Here is a 14,167-nt window from a genome sequence, read left to right on the forward strand (position 1 = left end):
GCTGACAACAGCAGGGAGAGCAGGAAGAACGGAAAGAAACGAAGGGAAGAGTGTTAGCAAGCACCTCAGAGCGCAGCCAGGCTTCTCACAAACGGACTGGCAGCGGCGCTCCTGAGGAGGGCGCCTGCACGGACGAAGAATGGGTTGTGCAGAAGACAAAAAGGTAATTTGATTTTAAAAACAGATAATGGTGCTGCATATATTTATTATGAGACAATGGCGAGGAGTTCCAGTGGAAGTAAGTTTTGCTTACATGAGGACAATGTTACTCATAGCAGGTGATATACACACTATTTGTCACAAATCCGTAATAAGAAACCAGGATCAGAATGTCAATCGAGCTCTCACCACTAAGTACACTGCTTAATTTAGCTAGTAGTTTTTAAAGTTAAGATTTCACAAAGAGAAGCAGTATGCACTAGTCCATGGATCACTCCTTGAGAAGCACCTCACAAAAATCTACATTCTACTTCCTGTAATAAAGATTTAAAAACACAGAATCTAGACTCAGACACTCTGAGGTCTAACTGATAAAATATTTACTGAACAAACACGAATATATAATGTCTACTCATGTGATTACTAATGTAATTAATTAGTCTCACAACAGATCTGTGAGGTAAATATTACTATTTTAAATATTTAAATATTATTATTATTAAGGAACTTTCCAAGTTTACCCAAATATTAAGTAGCAGAGTTGGGATTGAACCCATGCAAACGGGCAAAAAGCTATGCTCTTAACAACTATATATTATGTTGCTCTTTAGTATTCATACTTAAGTTTGTCTGACAGAAATAACAATTTATTAAAAATGCTTTTAGTGCTTTCATACATTTTAAGAAGCTAATAAATACTTGTTCTTTTTTTTTTTTTAGTCTTTTATTTATTTTTGAGAGACAGAGAGAGATAGCGCGAGCAGGGGAGGGTCAGAGAGAGAGGGAGACACAGAATCTGAAGCAGGCTCCGGGCTCTGAGCTAGCTGTCAGCACAGAGCCTGACGCGGGGCTTGAACCCACAAACCGTGAGATCATGACCTGAGCTGAAGCCGGACGCTTAACCGACTGAGCCACCCAGGCGCCCCAATAAATACTTGTTGACTAAATGTACAAAGCAGCTAGAAAATCAGAACGTCCAGAGAAAAGAAAGATCTACATAAGAAATATGAACATGAGTGTCTTCCTTGAGACATAAAGTTTAAGGTCTTCAAGAAAGAAATAAAAGGACAAATACTAAACATTTGCAGTTTAACAAAGACTTTCACATTTGGAAGATGAGCCAACAAAGAAAACAGATATTTTTTAAAAAGAATTTTAAAATTTCAGGAAGGAAAAGTGAAACAGTGTGACACTGTAACAGAAGCTAGAAGGAAAAGAAACAAAACCTCTGGTTTTATTGACAAAGGTGTCATCTAAGGTCCTTTAAGAGCAGGTAATATATGCAGCAACTAACTGTAAATGATAAAAGAACAACTCAGACAGTAATTAAAAGTAACTTATTTTCAGTAATATGGCAGGTAACAGTGCAAAATAAGACTCTATCTCCAATGGGAAGCAAAAGAAAACAATATCTTTTAAACTGCAGTGGTTAAAGATCTCTTTTTAGTACCTGAAATGTAAGTGTCAAATTGAACTGAGATACCTCCATATGGTAACATTTCAAATGTAAATGCACAGATATATTCCTATAATCTAGGAATAGTGAGAGGCTAGATAAGTAAGCCACCATTACTTACTACCCACCAGCATTATCTAAGCACCCGTGGCAATGATGGGCATTGATTTTTTTCTCAGTTCACCAACCATCTGCATATATGCTGACTGAGTCACAAAATTTTAGAGGTTTCTCACCTCATCTGAGCATTTCTTAAACTTCTGTAAGCTCCTATACCGTTTCATTAACCTAGTTCTCTAATCTGACTCTGCATTATGAAAAAGACTGAACTATAATCCACCCCAAGTGATTTCTTAAGAATTATGTGACAATCATCACCTAGATGCAAACAAGAAGAGGAAAAGATTGGATTTCAAGAGTTTATTAGCTATGACAAAATGCTTAGAATTTAAGCTTTTCCAAGTGTTAACAGTAACAACCTTAGAGAAAGAAGATATAGAAGTATAACACACATATAAGGTATCATCAAACATGACACAAAGTATATATCAAACCATATACATAATAAAAATGGTAGAAGTTAATGAAAAACTTACTGCACAAAAAGATGTAACTTAAAAGTTTGACCATAAAACAGAAAATGGTATGTAAAAATAAATGTGGAAAATAATCCAGGTGTAATAACAATAATTTTTAAGTAATAATTATACCACAAAATCTCTTACCAGTGTCTGAAATGTAAGCATGGAGTTGTACTGAGTCATCAGATGATACATTTGAAAGGTCATCTAAAGACTTGGAAAAAATAATAAAATATATTTTAAATTTTTTAGGAAAAAAAGTGTTAAAACATTTTATATCACAGATGCCTTACTCATCTTGTCCCACATAAACTTTGTATTACTTGAATTCCTCCCCCAACAATAATCCTATTTATACTAACAGGAGAAAATCCACAATTAAAAAACTATAAGACAAAATAATTCAGAAATCAATTTAGTATATCAGATTACATCTTCCTTCATTTCTTATCCATATATACTTGCTACTTGTCAGTTATATCCAATACATGGCAAGAAAATATATGGAAAAAATCAGTAGACATATTCTTAACATTTCAAAAATTTTTAAATGTACTAGAGCCAACTCCCTATTATTTAGGATTTTTATTAATTTAGAAATAATTTGATTCCTTATCTAAAATGAGAATAACAGTACCTACACATTGGTTATATAAGGATTAAATAAGAAGAAATTAAATAAGAAGAAATAAAGAAAACATTTAGTAAGACTGCCTACCACAAAAAGTGTTACCTATTACTATGATCTATAAGAAGTGAATCCAGAGTCTAAGACAGATTTTAAATAATCTTGAAAAATAATTCCACAAACAAAAATCATTACTGAATGACTCAAAATGGATCTTTTTTAACTATGGCCTTTGACATTAAATTAAAAATTTTTTTTGCTTCAGGTCATACACCATACATACCTAGAAGGGAACATAATCATATCATGATACACTGTGCAGAAAAGAGTTAACTTGAGCCAATTATATTTCTAATAATAATAATAATAATAATAATACCATATTACATACTTGACATTACTGAGGATAAATCTTTATGTTCTTAATATAAAAATGGTAACTATGTGATATGATAGAGGGGTTAGCTAACCCTACAGTGGTAACCATTTTGTAATATCAAATCAATATGTTATACATAATCAACTTATATAATGTTTTGTGTCAATTATATCTCAATAAAGCTGGAGAAAAATAACAGCAACAAAAAACAATTAACTTGAAATTGCTCTCCTCAGAAAGCAATGCTTACAAGCCTGACCCTTGGATGACATCTAGGAATTTAGATTTAGGGAAGGATACCCTGCTAAAAGTGGCTCACGGTACCTAACCTGTTCGTATAAACAATGTGGTTCATGCTGAACACCCACTTTCCTTTTGGGAGTCTGAAAGTTGAGTATGTGCTAACCAAAAGTTTGCCTATGTGACCTGCTTCCAGTAAAACCCTGGTCACTTAGTCTCAGATGAGCTTTCATGGTAGCTACATTTCACATGTGTGGTCACATTCATTGCTGCAGGAATTAAGTATGTCCCATGTGACTTCCATGGGACAGGATTCTTGGAAACTTGTATTTGGTTTCCTCTGGATCCTGTCCCATGAGCCTTTTCCCTTTGCTGATTTTGCTTTATATCCTTTGTCTAAAATAAATCCCATCTATAAGCAGGACTGTGCTGAGGCCTGTAGGCCTCTTAGTTATCACTGAACATCAAAATGGTCTTGGGGGCTTCTGGACACACAGAAAGACTATATGGTTCAGATATATCTTACACTTTAAAAACCACAGGATCTGAATGAACTCTGAAGTCTTAACATGATATTATCAATACTACTGAAGAGTCATTTAAATGACTTAAATGCAGCCATACATATGACACAAGGCCATTTAAATTAAGGCAACTGCATTCTAAGGAGAAAGCCCAAAGTTTATCTACTGAAGACTGATTAAGAGAAGCAAAATATGATAATTCCATACAGATAATCCAGACTATTTCCCTGGTCAAGAGCCAAATCATTAAATTAAATTGGGTCTAGTCCAGGCTTCACCAGTGATACCCCAAGAGACTTTACCAAATTAACTGGTCTTTCTTGGTTTTCCCAATGACCTAAGGGCATAATACTTGCCCTGCAACTTTGTCATTTTATAAAGTGAATATTAATGCTTTGAAAAGAAGAATGCACTTATTTAAGTGGTCATATGACCTACAGCAAAATATCTTGAAAGAAATACAATCTTTGTTTTAGTATTACTTTTATATGGAAGAAGCTTCCGAGAAAATAGAATATTCTACAAAATTTAGATTGTTCTCTACTGTGATCTTCTTCCAATTACAAGCTATCACAGAGAATATAAAACAATTGTTTTTCAAAAAGTATTATTGTTGTTATTACTATCATTATTATTATGATTAACCAAGTAACTGGTACTATTAAAGGATGATCTGTGCTTCTAATATATCATTTATTTACATATGTTTTGGCTCACGTTTTATAATATTCTCCCATCCAAGTACTAACCAGGCCCGACCCTGCTTAGCTTCCGAGATCAGACGAGATCGGGCGCGTTCAGGGTGGTATGGCCGTAGACTCATGTTTCATAATATTCTCAAGCCACTTTAATAATTAAAGCACCCCTAAGAGTACTTACCAAATTTATGCTTCCTGTAGGAGACCCATTAAAAGATTCTGTGGGAGGGGAAATTCAGCTTAGTACACATTAAAAACATTTTGGAAAGAGTTGTTTAAGGTTCAAACAAATACTAAGAATGAAAGTCACTGAAGCAAAGATTTACTAATAACAAAAGAGCAATGAAAACTGTGGTATGCTACTTCCAAACACTTCAAGCACCATGGTTTTCTAAGCCAGATATTCCAGTGAAAATATTTATGTGCCTGAGTGGCCCCATCTAAAACACACACCAAAAATAGGCGTCCATGTACAGGGAAACAATTATTAAGTATTTATGCTCACAGAATCATACGAAGTTGTCTGATACAGTGTAAATATAAGGAAAACACTGCAGAGTGAAGTCCATTAAGAAATGTCTCAAGTATTTTGTTAGTTCTGTCTTAGTGGATTAAGAAGTATATAAATAAAACTTTTCTTTCTTGTAAAGAATAAATAGATTAGTAATATAGCTATTATTTCCCTTATTCTTGAGAGATTTGGCTCAAAAACACTGCAACCCTAGATTCTTAAATCAATATATAACTAATAAAACAAGATATTTAAAACTCCATATGCAACGCCATTTAATTAAAGAGCAACTAGGGGCGCCTGGGTGGCTCAGTCAGTTAAGCATTCAACTTTGGCTCAGGTCATGATCTCACTGTTCATGGGTCTGAGCCCCACATTGGGCTCTGTGCTGACAGCTCAGAGCCTGAAGCCTGCTTCGGATTCTGTGTTTCCCTCTCTCTTGGCCCCTTCCCCATTCGCACTCTCTCTCTCAAAAATGAATAGATGTTAAAAAAATTTTTTTTAAAAGCAACCCAAAATTATTTTTAAACAGTAATGTTAGAGAGCTAGTCAATTATACATTATTAAAATTAATGTCTTTTCCCTCAGTGTTTTATTCTATATCCGAACACGTGAAGTTATCCATTAAGATGCACCTCTGTTAAAAACACAAATTAATATATGGTAAAGCACTATTCATACACAGTTTTAAGTTAAGATATGGTTTCTAGCACTTAAGAGATTATGAATAAAAGTCAATTTATAAGACTTTGGAAGAGTTCTTATACTACAGGATCAAAACTACTCCCACAAAATATATTACTACTATCACCACTTTAAATTACATATTATTTAGAAGCTCATACAATTAGCTGATTATGATTCAATATATCTTCTTTCATTCTGGGTCATATAGCAAATCCACCTGAAGTAGATGGACTTAAAATAAACAAATACATTTACGATAGTCTTTTCTGGAAAAAGCACTACTACTTGCAAATTCATAGCAGCTCTGTACAAAATTTTTCAACAGAGACAATAAATACAGATATACTAAACTTGATGTTACCTCCCACAGAAACACTCTTTAAAAATAAAAGAAACTTTCTTAATTATGCATCAAATCCACTAAATGGAATATTAGACCAACAACCAATATAAAAGTTAACAAAACTCCAATGCAAACTTCTATAACTGGGTTTCTTAGATTATTTAAAAAGTAAAACCTTATATAATGTTGACCAGAGAGTGGGAAGAGGGGAAGTAGGGGAAGGAAAGGTAAGAACCTTTTATAACCGAGATATTTCTTAAAGTAGTGCTTACAATCTAACAGATCTATTGTATCTCCAACCCCACTGGCCCTGACCATAAAACCTATTCATAAGTAAATGATTAAAATTAAAGCATTCTCTTAAAATAATTACTTTGTCAAATCTTTCCCATTCCCTTTTTATTTTCATTGCTTATTTGGACAAGTTTAAAGTTTGGAGTTTATCAAACCTTATATATTTAATTAGTTTAATAAGTACTTATGAATTGGATCACTAGTAAAATGGCCACTGGGTCTCACAATATGGAGACTTGTGCTGGAAGGGCTGCCTCTCCCACTATTCTTAAATAATTGCTTATAAATTACTGTTAAAAACTAGTACTTGTGTTTTAGTCTATGAATCATTTTCATATACATAATTTCTTTTATATCTGGCAAATAATGTGATAATGACCCTGAAGATATATAATAATATCAAAAATTTTACAAAATTTTACCCCAGATTTACAACTAAGAAAAATGAAGCTTAAGGAAATCATGGGTTTGGTTAACATCACACAGGTACTAAGTAGCAGAACAGGAGTAAAATCTAAATATTCTGATTCTCAAGTCTGCTTTCTTCATTATACCATAGTGGTAACAGCCTTATTTGAAAAAATTCAAAATTGGAACAAGTGACTCTTGTAGCTTCTTTCAGCTTATACTGTGCAGGAATTAAACAAGGGTATAATTAAAGAGGGCAAAACCTGTACTTTTTAAAACAATGCTTTATGGGGGCACCTGGGTGGCTCAGTTGGTTAAATGTCCAACTTCGGCTCTGGTCATGATCTCACGGTTTGTGGGTTCGAGCCCCGCATTGGGCTCTGTGCTGACAGCTCAGAGCCTGGAGTCTGCTTCGGATTCTTTGTCTTCCCCTCTCTCTGCCCCTCCCCATCTCATGGTCTTTGTCTCTCAAAAATAAATAAACATTTAAAAAAACCCCAAAAAACAAAAAACAATGCTTTATGGATTACGGTGCACTCTCAAGATCATTAGTTGTTATCTCATTTAATCTTCTCAATAATCCTGTTAATCATGATACTATTAGTTATCAGCAAGAGGGAAACTATCATACAAAATATTTGGATGACACAACTCAAGAAAACATTCTTCTTTAAGACTCCAAGGATTTTATAGCTATGTTCTAATCTTTTATTAAATTTTCAACATTTTTATTTAGTGTAGTAACTACACTTTTTCATTAATTTATAGAATTTTAAATATTATATTTTATAATTGGGCTTCAGGGCACTTTTTATCTTGTTTGAAACATTTTTGGTAACACAATATGTATAGGAACACATATGTACACACACGCACACACACACACACACACACACACACACACACACACGTGCAAGGTGTGTCACCTTACCTCCATCACCATCATCTGATCCTCTGAAACTAGGATCTTTTAACATATCCAGCTCGGCTAACATGCGCACATAAAGTGCATTCTGTCTGAAGGAAGGATAAAATCTTTCATCTCGTAGCATCAATTCATAAACCTTATTGAAATAAATAAAGATATTTCACCATTAATACAGATAATACAATAATTTTCACTAGTAAGAGTTCACTAAAACCTAGATAGAAGTCTTGCTATAAAGAATCACAGGCTCCATATTTCTAAGCTGTCAGCAATAAGCCCATATCACAAATGATATCTCAACTAATTTCATAACTAATGGACTCTCCAGTACCTAAATTGCACTGAAAATGGTCCTACTGCAACCAAGTCACATGTAGGTTATATACAGTATTCTAGGAAGCAGTGTTTCCTAAGAAACAAGTCCACATAAAGGCTCCAGGATCATAGTAAAATAAAGTCAGGTTACTGACATATCATCAAGTCATGAAAATCTAAGACTATATACCTGGCCCTTTAGCCAGATTTGAACAACCACCCAACATAAGGATTTTCCTCCTCACTTGTTAATTAAATGAACAAACAAACTGGCCTACCTTTTTTGTAACAGAAATGTTAGTTCCATAATTTACCTTTTTAGTTATTTAAAATACTTTTATGTTTCAATAACCTTTGAAAACCTGAATTACATGCACATAGAAATATATTTTTCATAAGAAAAAGTGATAAATGTGACATATAATACCTTCCTTTGAATGTCATCAAAGATTTCAGGGGTTGGATCTTCATGATTCAAAGTATCTCCTAATTTTGCTACCAAATAATCATCAACAGTAACTCTTGGAGACGCCTAACAAACAGAAAAAAATAACAGTATTAATGATGTTTTGAGTTTCTAAATACAAATTTATTCTTTATAGTAAATGAATCATATAATGAAATATTATTGAAAGTAATTGGCAAAAAATCCTTGGTTTATAAACAGCACTGTGATGTTCAGTAAGGCTGAAATAAGAACCAAACCTTCTTGCCATCATGTAATACAGAATGGGAGACAAACACAGATTTAAATTTTGACATTTGCTGAGTAAGTTCCCTCTCAATAGCTTCAACTTCCTCAATCTCCAAAATGAGGATAATATCACCTGCGGTTATTATGTAACCATAAGAGAGTTATCTAAGGCATACAGTGTCTAGCACATAAGACACTGTCATTAGGAATTAGTGTTTAACATCCAGTAGTCCTTGATGTCTATTTAATATGGCTGCCAAAAGAATAAGCCATTGTATTTACTTATCACTTAACACTAGGAACAGTCTTTTCAAATAGCCTTTATTTTTTAAAACTTTTTTTAACATTTATTTATTTTTGAGAGACAGCATGAGAGGGGGAAGAGCAGACGGAGAGGGAAACAGAATCTGAAGCAAGATCTAGGCTGAGCTGACAGCACAGAGCCTGACACAGGGCTTGAACTCACAAACCGAGAGATCAAGACCTGAGCATAAGTTGGACACTTAGTAGAGGGAGCCACCCAGGTGCTCCTCAAATAGCCTTTGAAAGAGGCTATCCTTTTCCTAAATTTGGCTTTATATTGCTGCAGCCAAAGTCCACTGTGATATGGGAGGGCAAAAATATGAAAAGTTAATTTCTTCCAAAAACTTCCATTTTAAAGTGCATAATACGATATACCACAGAAATAAAAAATCTGATGTTCAATGTGAAAAATGTCTTTATTGAAAGAAACTGCTGAAAAATTAGAAATATGGTCTTCTTTGGCATGTCAACTTGAATTTTTAGTTCTAAAGGCTCTGGAGAATGAGTGATAAAAATGTTAACTTAAAAAAACTAGAAGAAGAATGCCTTGTTTCAATAATTTCTCTATGCTATCCAATAGAATATCTAAAGAAAAGAATGGATAAATACAAAAGAGGAGAAAGGTTTAAAAAGTAAACAGAAGAGTATAAATGTATAGGAAGAGGACTATACAACTTCTAATGTTCCTTGTTAATTCAATGTGGTAAGTAGTAAACCCAAGCAGGTGGCGGATGGCTGGAGTTTTGGAGGAGGAAGCGGGGCGTGCTTACTTGCTGACTGCTCCTATAGGAGAGGATGTGGTGGAGTTATCACAGGACACAACTACCCAGATCTCCCCACTCAAAAGAATTAATATAGAAAAAATATTTACATACATTTTTTGTTTTAACATAAAAATATAAAAATATGTATTACCAAAAATTATTAATGTGTGTTCAGTACTTTTCTACTATACAAATGTGATTATTTAAACAAACAAGAGTACTACTTAATAGAGGTAATCAGTAATTAATATGACTAATTAAACAAATAATGTTTGAGAAAAACATAACTATTTAGGTTCTGTTCTGAACACAATTTAATTCTTTAAGCTCTTTATTAGATAATACATATTGTAGGCTTCATTATTGTGTATTATTAAACTACATAAAGAGGGGTGCCTGGGTGGCTCAATCGGTTGAGCGTCTGGCTTCAGCTGAGTTAGGTCATGATCTCGTGGTTCATGGGTTTGAGCCCCACATCGGGCTCTGTGCTGACAGCTAGCTCAGAGCCTGGAGCCTGCCTCAGATTCTGTGTCTCCTTCTCTCTCTCTGACCCTCCCTTGCTCATGCTCTCTCTCTCTCAAAATAAAACATTAAAAAATTTAAAAAAACTATATAAAGAGAAGATTTTTAAAAAGGAAATTATACACATTATAAGACTAAACAGGTATTATCTATATTTAACTTTAAAATTACTTCTTTTTTACTCCATGATCTGGCAAGATATTTTTACTTTTTATCTTTCCTTTTTTAACAATACTTCTCTAATCTGCCTGTAGACTTTAGGACAAGACGTTTTTTCTTCTTTTCTTAAACCAAGGGGGTATAACTGAATATAATATCCTTTCAATGAAACTACTTTGGCATAGAATAATAAGACTTTATTTACTAAAAGCAGCAGGATTTTAGACCTGTAGGCCCACTCTATCTATGAATTTACCATTTACACTGTTTTATCATATTGACTGTTTATGTCTAAAATGGCCATTTTAAACACTTCAAAGCATAATGGATGTCATTAAATGTTAAACTTCTCTTCCTCAAGAAAAATGGTTATAAAACACACAGGTCATTTAAACTTGTGAGAGTGAAGGTGAATTCCAAATAAATTATAGTTTTAGTAAAGAAATTGAGAAAATCCTGTTAAAGCTGGCGTTCCCTTTTTGGTGGTATTTTTTGAGTTCTCAATCGTCTCATCTCCAAAACTAACAGTCATTTTGTTCACTGAGTTTTTCTCTAGCCCACACAAAAACGACTCCGGCCAATCCATCCTTCTCAAGGTTCTACTTAGCCTCTTCCAAGATCATTCAACAGCTTTGGAGAAAAAGGCATATAAATTTGTTTACCAAAAAAATAAAAAAACTCCTGTTAACCATCATTCTTTCCACCATATTTATTTTTTATGTATTTTCAAATTAGAAGACATTCTTCTCCCATTCTTTGAAAATATGATTTCCCTGTTATCAATATTTTAGCATTGTTTTTCTATGGCTGGCAACAGTGATAGCCATGTTGAAGCAAATATCCAAAGAGGTTCTTTTAGTGTCAAAAATCTCATTGTTTCTGAATGTTTTGAAGACACTAAAACTTGACCAAAAGAACTTTTCTTTATGAAAACCTCGGTATCACAGGTAAGCAAATGGTATCCCATTTTAGCAGTATTGTAAAGAAGAAATACATGATACTTAGGAGGTAAGATCTTTTCATTTTCTTTGGTAAGATGTTTATGGACTGAAAGAAATTTGTCAAAATTTACATTTGCACTATCTGCTAAATATGTATGTATGTATATACATATGCATATATATATAAGCAAAGTTTGTTTTATGTTTTCTACAATTTACTAAAATCTTAAAAACCAAGATTATGCAAAACTCCCCATTTCTTCACGTCAAGAACCTATTAGCCATGGGAAAGACAGCCTTGTTGCCACAATTTGATGTAACATAATATATTACCAAAAGCATAACTGCTGGTTAAGATCTGCTTGAGTTAAGTTCTAAACTTTAAACAGCCAAAACATGCTATCAAAACTTTCTCTCTTGTTTACCCACAGGATATTTCAACTGAAACTTCCAAATCATGAAATGTAACTCTATTCAGTTTAAAAGTAACTCTACTCTTACAAAGCAAGCAAGGGACAGATAGGCTAATGTGTGTTTGTTCGTACAGTGTGACCAAGTAATTCACTTAATAGCCAGTATTTTTAACTGGTCACTGGGGTCTTCTGGGAGATGGAAAAAAAAAAACAACTTCTTACTGACTTAAAATTATTTGCAATATTCAGTTTCCATGCCTGCTTTTATATCTAACCCTTCTCTACCAAGACCAATCTCAAAATATTTTTTACACATCATGCAGTATGCTTTATTTTGGTTACTCTCCCTAATCCAGGTATTAAGGCTCCTTCTCTTTGTCATTAAAATGACATAGTCATTTATTCTTCTTTTCTGGCAATGTCTAGGTCATGCTGATGTTGGTACTGTAATCATCCTCATTTTCAAATCTCAACTTTTGGAAAACATGGTTATAATATTCATAATGTTAAAAATTTAAAAGTCCTATCGCAATACAAAACACATAACAGAAAAAGTAAAACAGACTGTGAATATCCAAGAAAACAACACACTTAAGTTGTACGTGGAGTACATACAATGGAGAATCCATTACTGTAAAGAGCAAGTAATGGCTGCCAATATTATAAGCTAGGGCAAAAAGACAACAATAACTGTGGATAATCCACACCACAGCCACCTGACACTAAAATGTTGCCGTCAGCCCTGAATTTTTGGCACTATGGTTGGGTTTTGAATTTTTGTCAATCTTCTTCATCCATTGCTAAAATCTAGGACTTGCTACATTGTGGGGAGAGTTTCCCAAGACTCAGGATATCTTTCAAAGCTTTAAAAAGAGATTACCTTCAAAAAATAACAAACTCATAGTTGATTTCTCAATGGAAACATGAAAGCCAGAAAACAATGAAATGCTATCTTTAAAATGCTGAAAGAAATTGGCTTAAATTATTATTTTTTAATTTTACCAGGATTAACTGTAATCCCCACACTGTACTACACACAAAAGAAATGATTCTACAACCTACCTTAAAAATTAGCATTGAAAGACTTAGATATATGCCTTAAAGCTGTGTTTTTAAGTAGCAGAAACTCTTGAATGTGTGCGAGAAGAAACATGAACAGTGATCTTCAGAGCAAAAGTGTGAAAGAAAAGAAATGGAAACAAACCAAATTGCTCATAAATATTACTGAGGATAAATAAACGCTTGTATATGTGTAAAATAAAATACTTCAGTGAAAATGAACTACACGTGCACAAATCAAAATGCATAAATTTCAATATAATAATGAGGGGAATACACCAATGCATACAGTATCATACCCTATATACAAAAGTTAAAAACAAAGTTACAGGAGCAGCACCTGGGTGGCTCAGTCGGTTAAGTGTCTGACTCTGACTCCTCCTGATTTTGGCTCAGGTCACGATCTCATGGTTTGTGGGATGGAGCTCTGCGTTGGGCTCGGAGCTAACAGCATGGAATCTCTCTCCCCTCTTCTCTCTTTGCCCCTCCCCTGTTCACACTTTCTCTCTCTCAAAATAAATAAATAATCTTTAAAAAAAAGCTAATCAATGTATTGCTTTTTAGAACACACACGTATATTAAAATGGTATGGAAAAGCAAGTGAACAATTACAGGAAACTGGCTTCATCAGGAATTAAAGAAATAGGTAAACATGATAAGTGAAGCCAGGTAAAGAATATATTAAGGATTTTCAAAAGCATAGCAAATGTTTTATTTCTTCATCTAGATGCGGTATCTAAAGGTGTCTGTTATACTGTTCTTTGAAATGTGCACTCTTTTAAGTATGATATATTTCATAAGGCAAAAATACAAGCAAATGGACTACTGAGCAGTTTTCAAATAAAATTCACATTTAAAATTCAAATACAACTTTTGTGCTAGTTAAGTATAAATTAAAAGGTGCTCTAGCAGAGCCATTACAAGTACTGGTATGTGAGGAATCTTGAGGATTGCTGTGTCCGTATTCATAAGGGATATTGGTCTATGGTCTCCCGAACGATTCTCTGTCTGGCTTTGGTATCAGAATGAGAGTTCAGTAATCTGTGTCTTTGAAGGCATTTGCCCATGTCATATAAGTTGCCTACTTTGTTGTGATCAAGTCATTTGTAACATTTGCTTATGGTCTTTTTGATTTCTATAGGGTTGCTGATGATGTCTCCT

At 33.7% G+C, this 14,167-nt stretch overlaps 1 protein-coding gene across 4 annotated transcripts in view; it reads right to left on the minus strand.

Annotated features, from left to right (window-relative positions):
• Window positions 1-14,167, minus strand: part of SNX13 (sorting nexin 13) — a 122,164-nt gene that overhangs the window by 27,180 nt on the left and 80,817 nt on the right. For all 4 annotated transcript variants that reach the window (XR_003905016.1, XM_029929743.1, XM_029929753.1 and 1 more), the window contains 4 exons: window positions 8,579-8,683; window positions 7,840-7,972; window positions 4,847-4,884; window positions 2,341-2,410 (listed from right to left, as the gene is read on the minus strand). Coding sequence is in view for 3 of the 4 variants with exons in the window: in XM_029929743.1 (XP_029785603.1) it covers window positions 2,341-2,410; window positions 4,847-4,884; window positions 7,840-7,972; window positions 8,579-8,683 (346 nt within the window). In the remaining variant the exon portion in view is untranslated. The remainder of the gene's footprint in view (window positions 1-2,340; window positions 2,411-4,846; window positions 4,885-7,839; window positions 7,973-8,578; window positions 8,684-14,167) is intronic.

This window comes from Suricata suricatta, chromosome 2 (assembly GCF_006229205.1).
Source record: "Suricata suricatta isolate VVHF042 chromosome 2, meerkat_22Aug2017_6uvM2_HiC, whole genome shotgun sequence".
NCBI classification, from domain to species: domain Eukaryota; kingdom Metazoa; phylum Chordata; class Mammalia; order Carnivora; family Herpestidae; genus Suricata; species Suricata suricatta.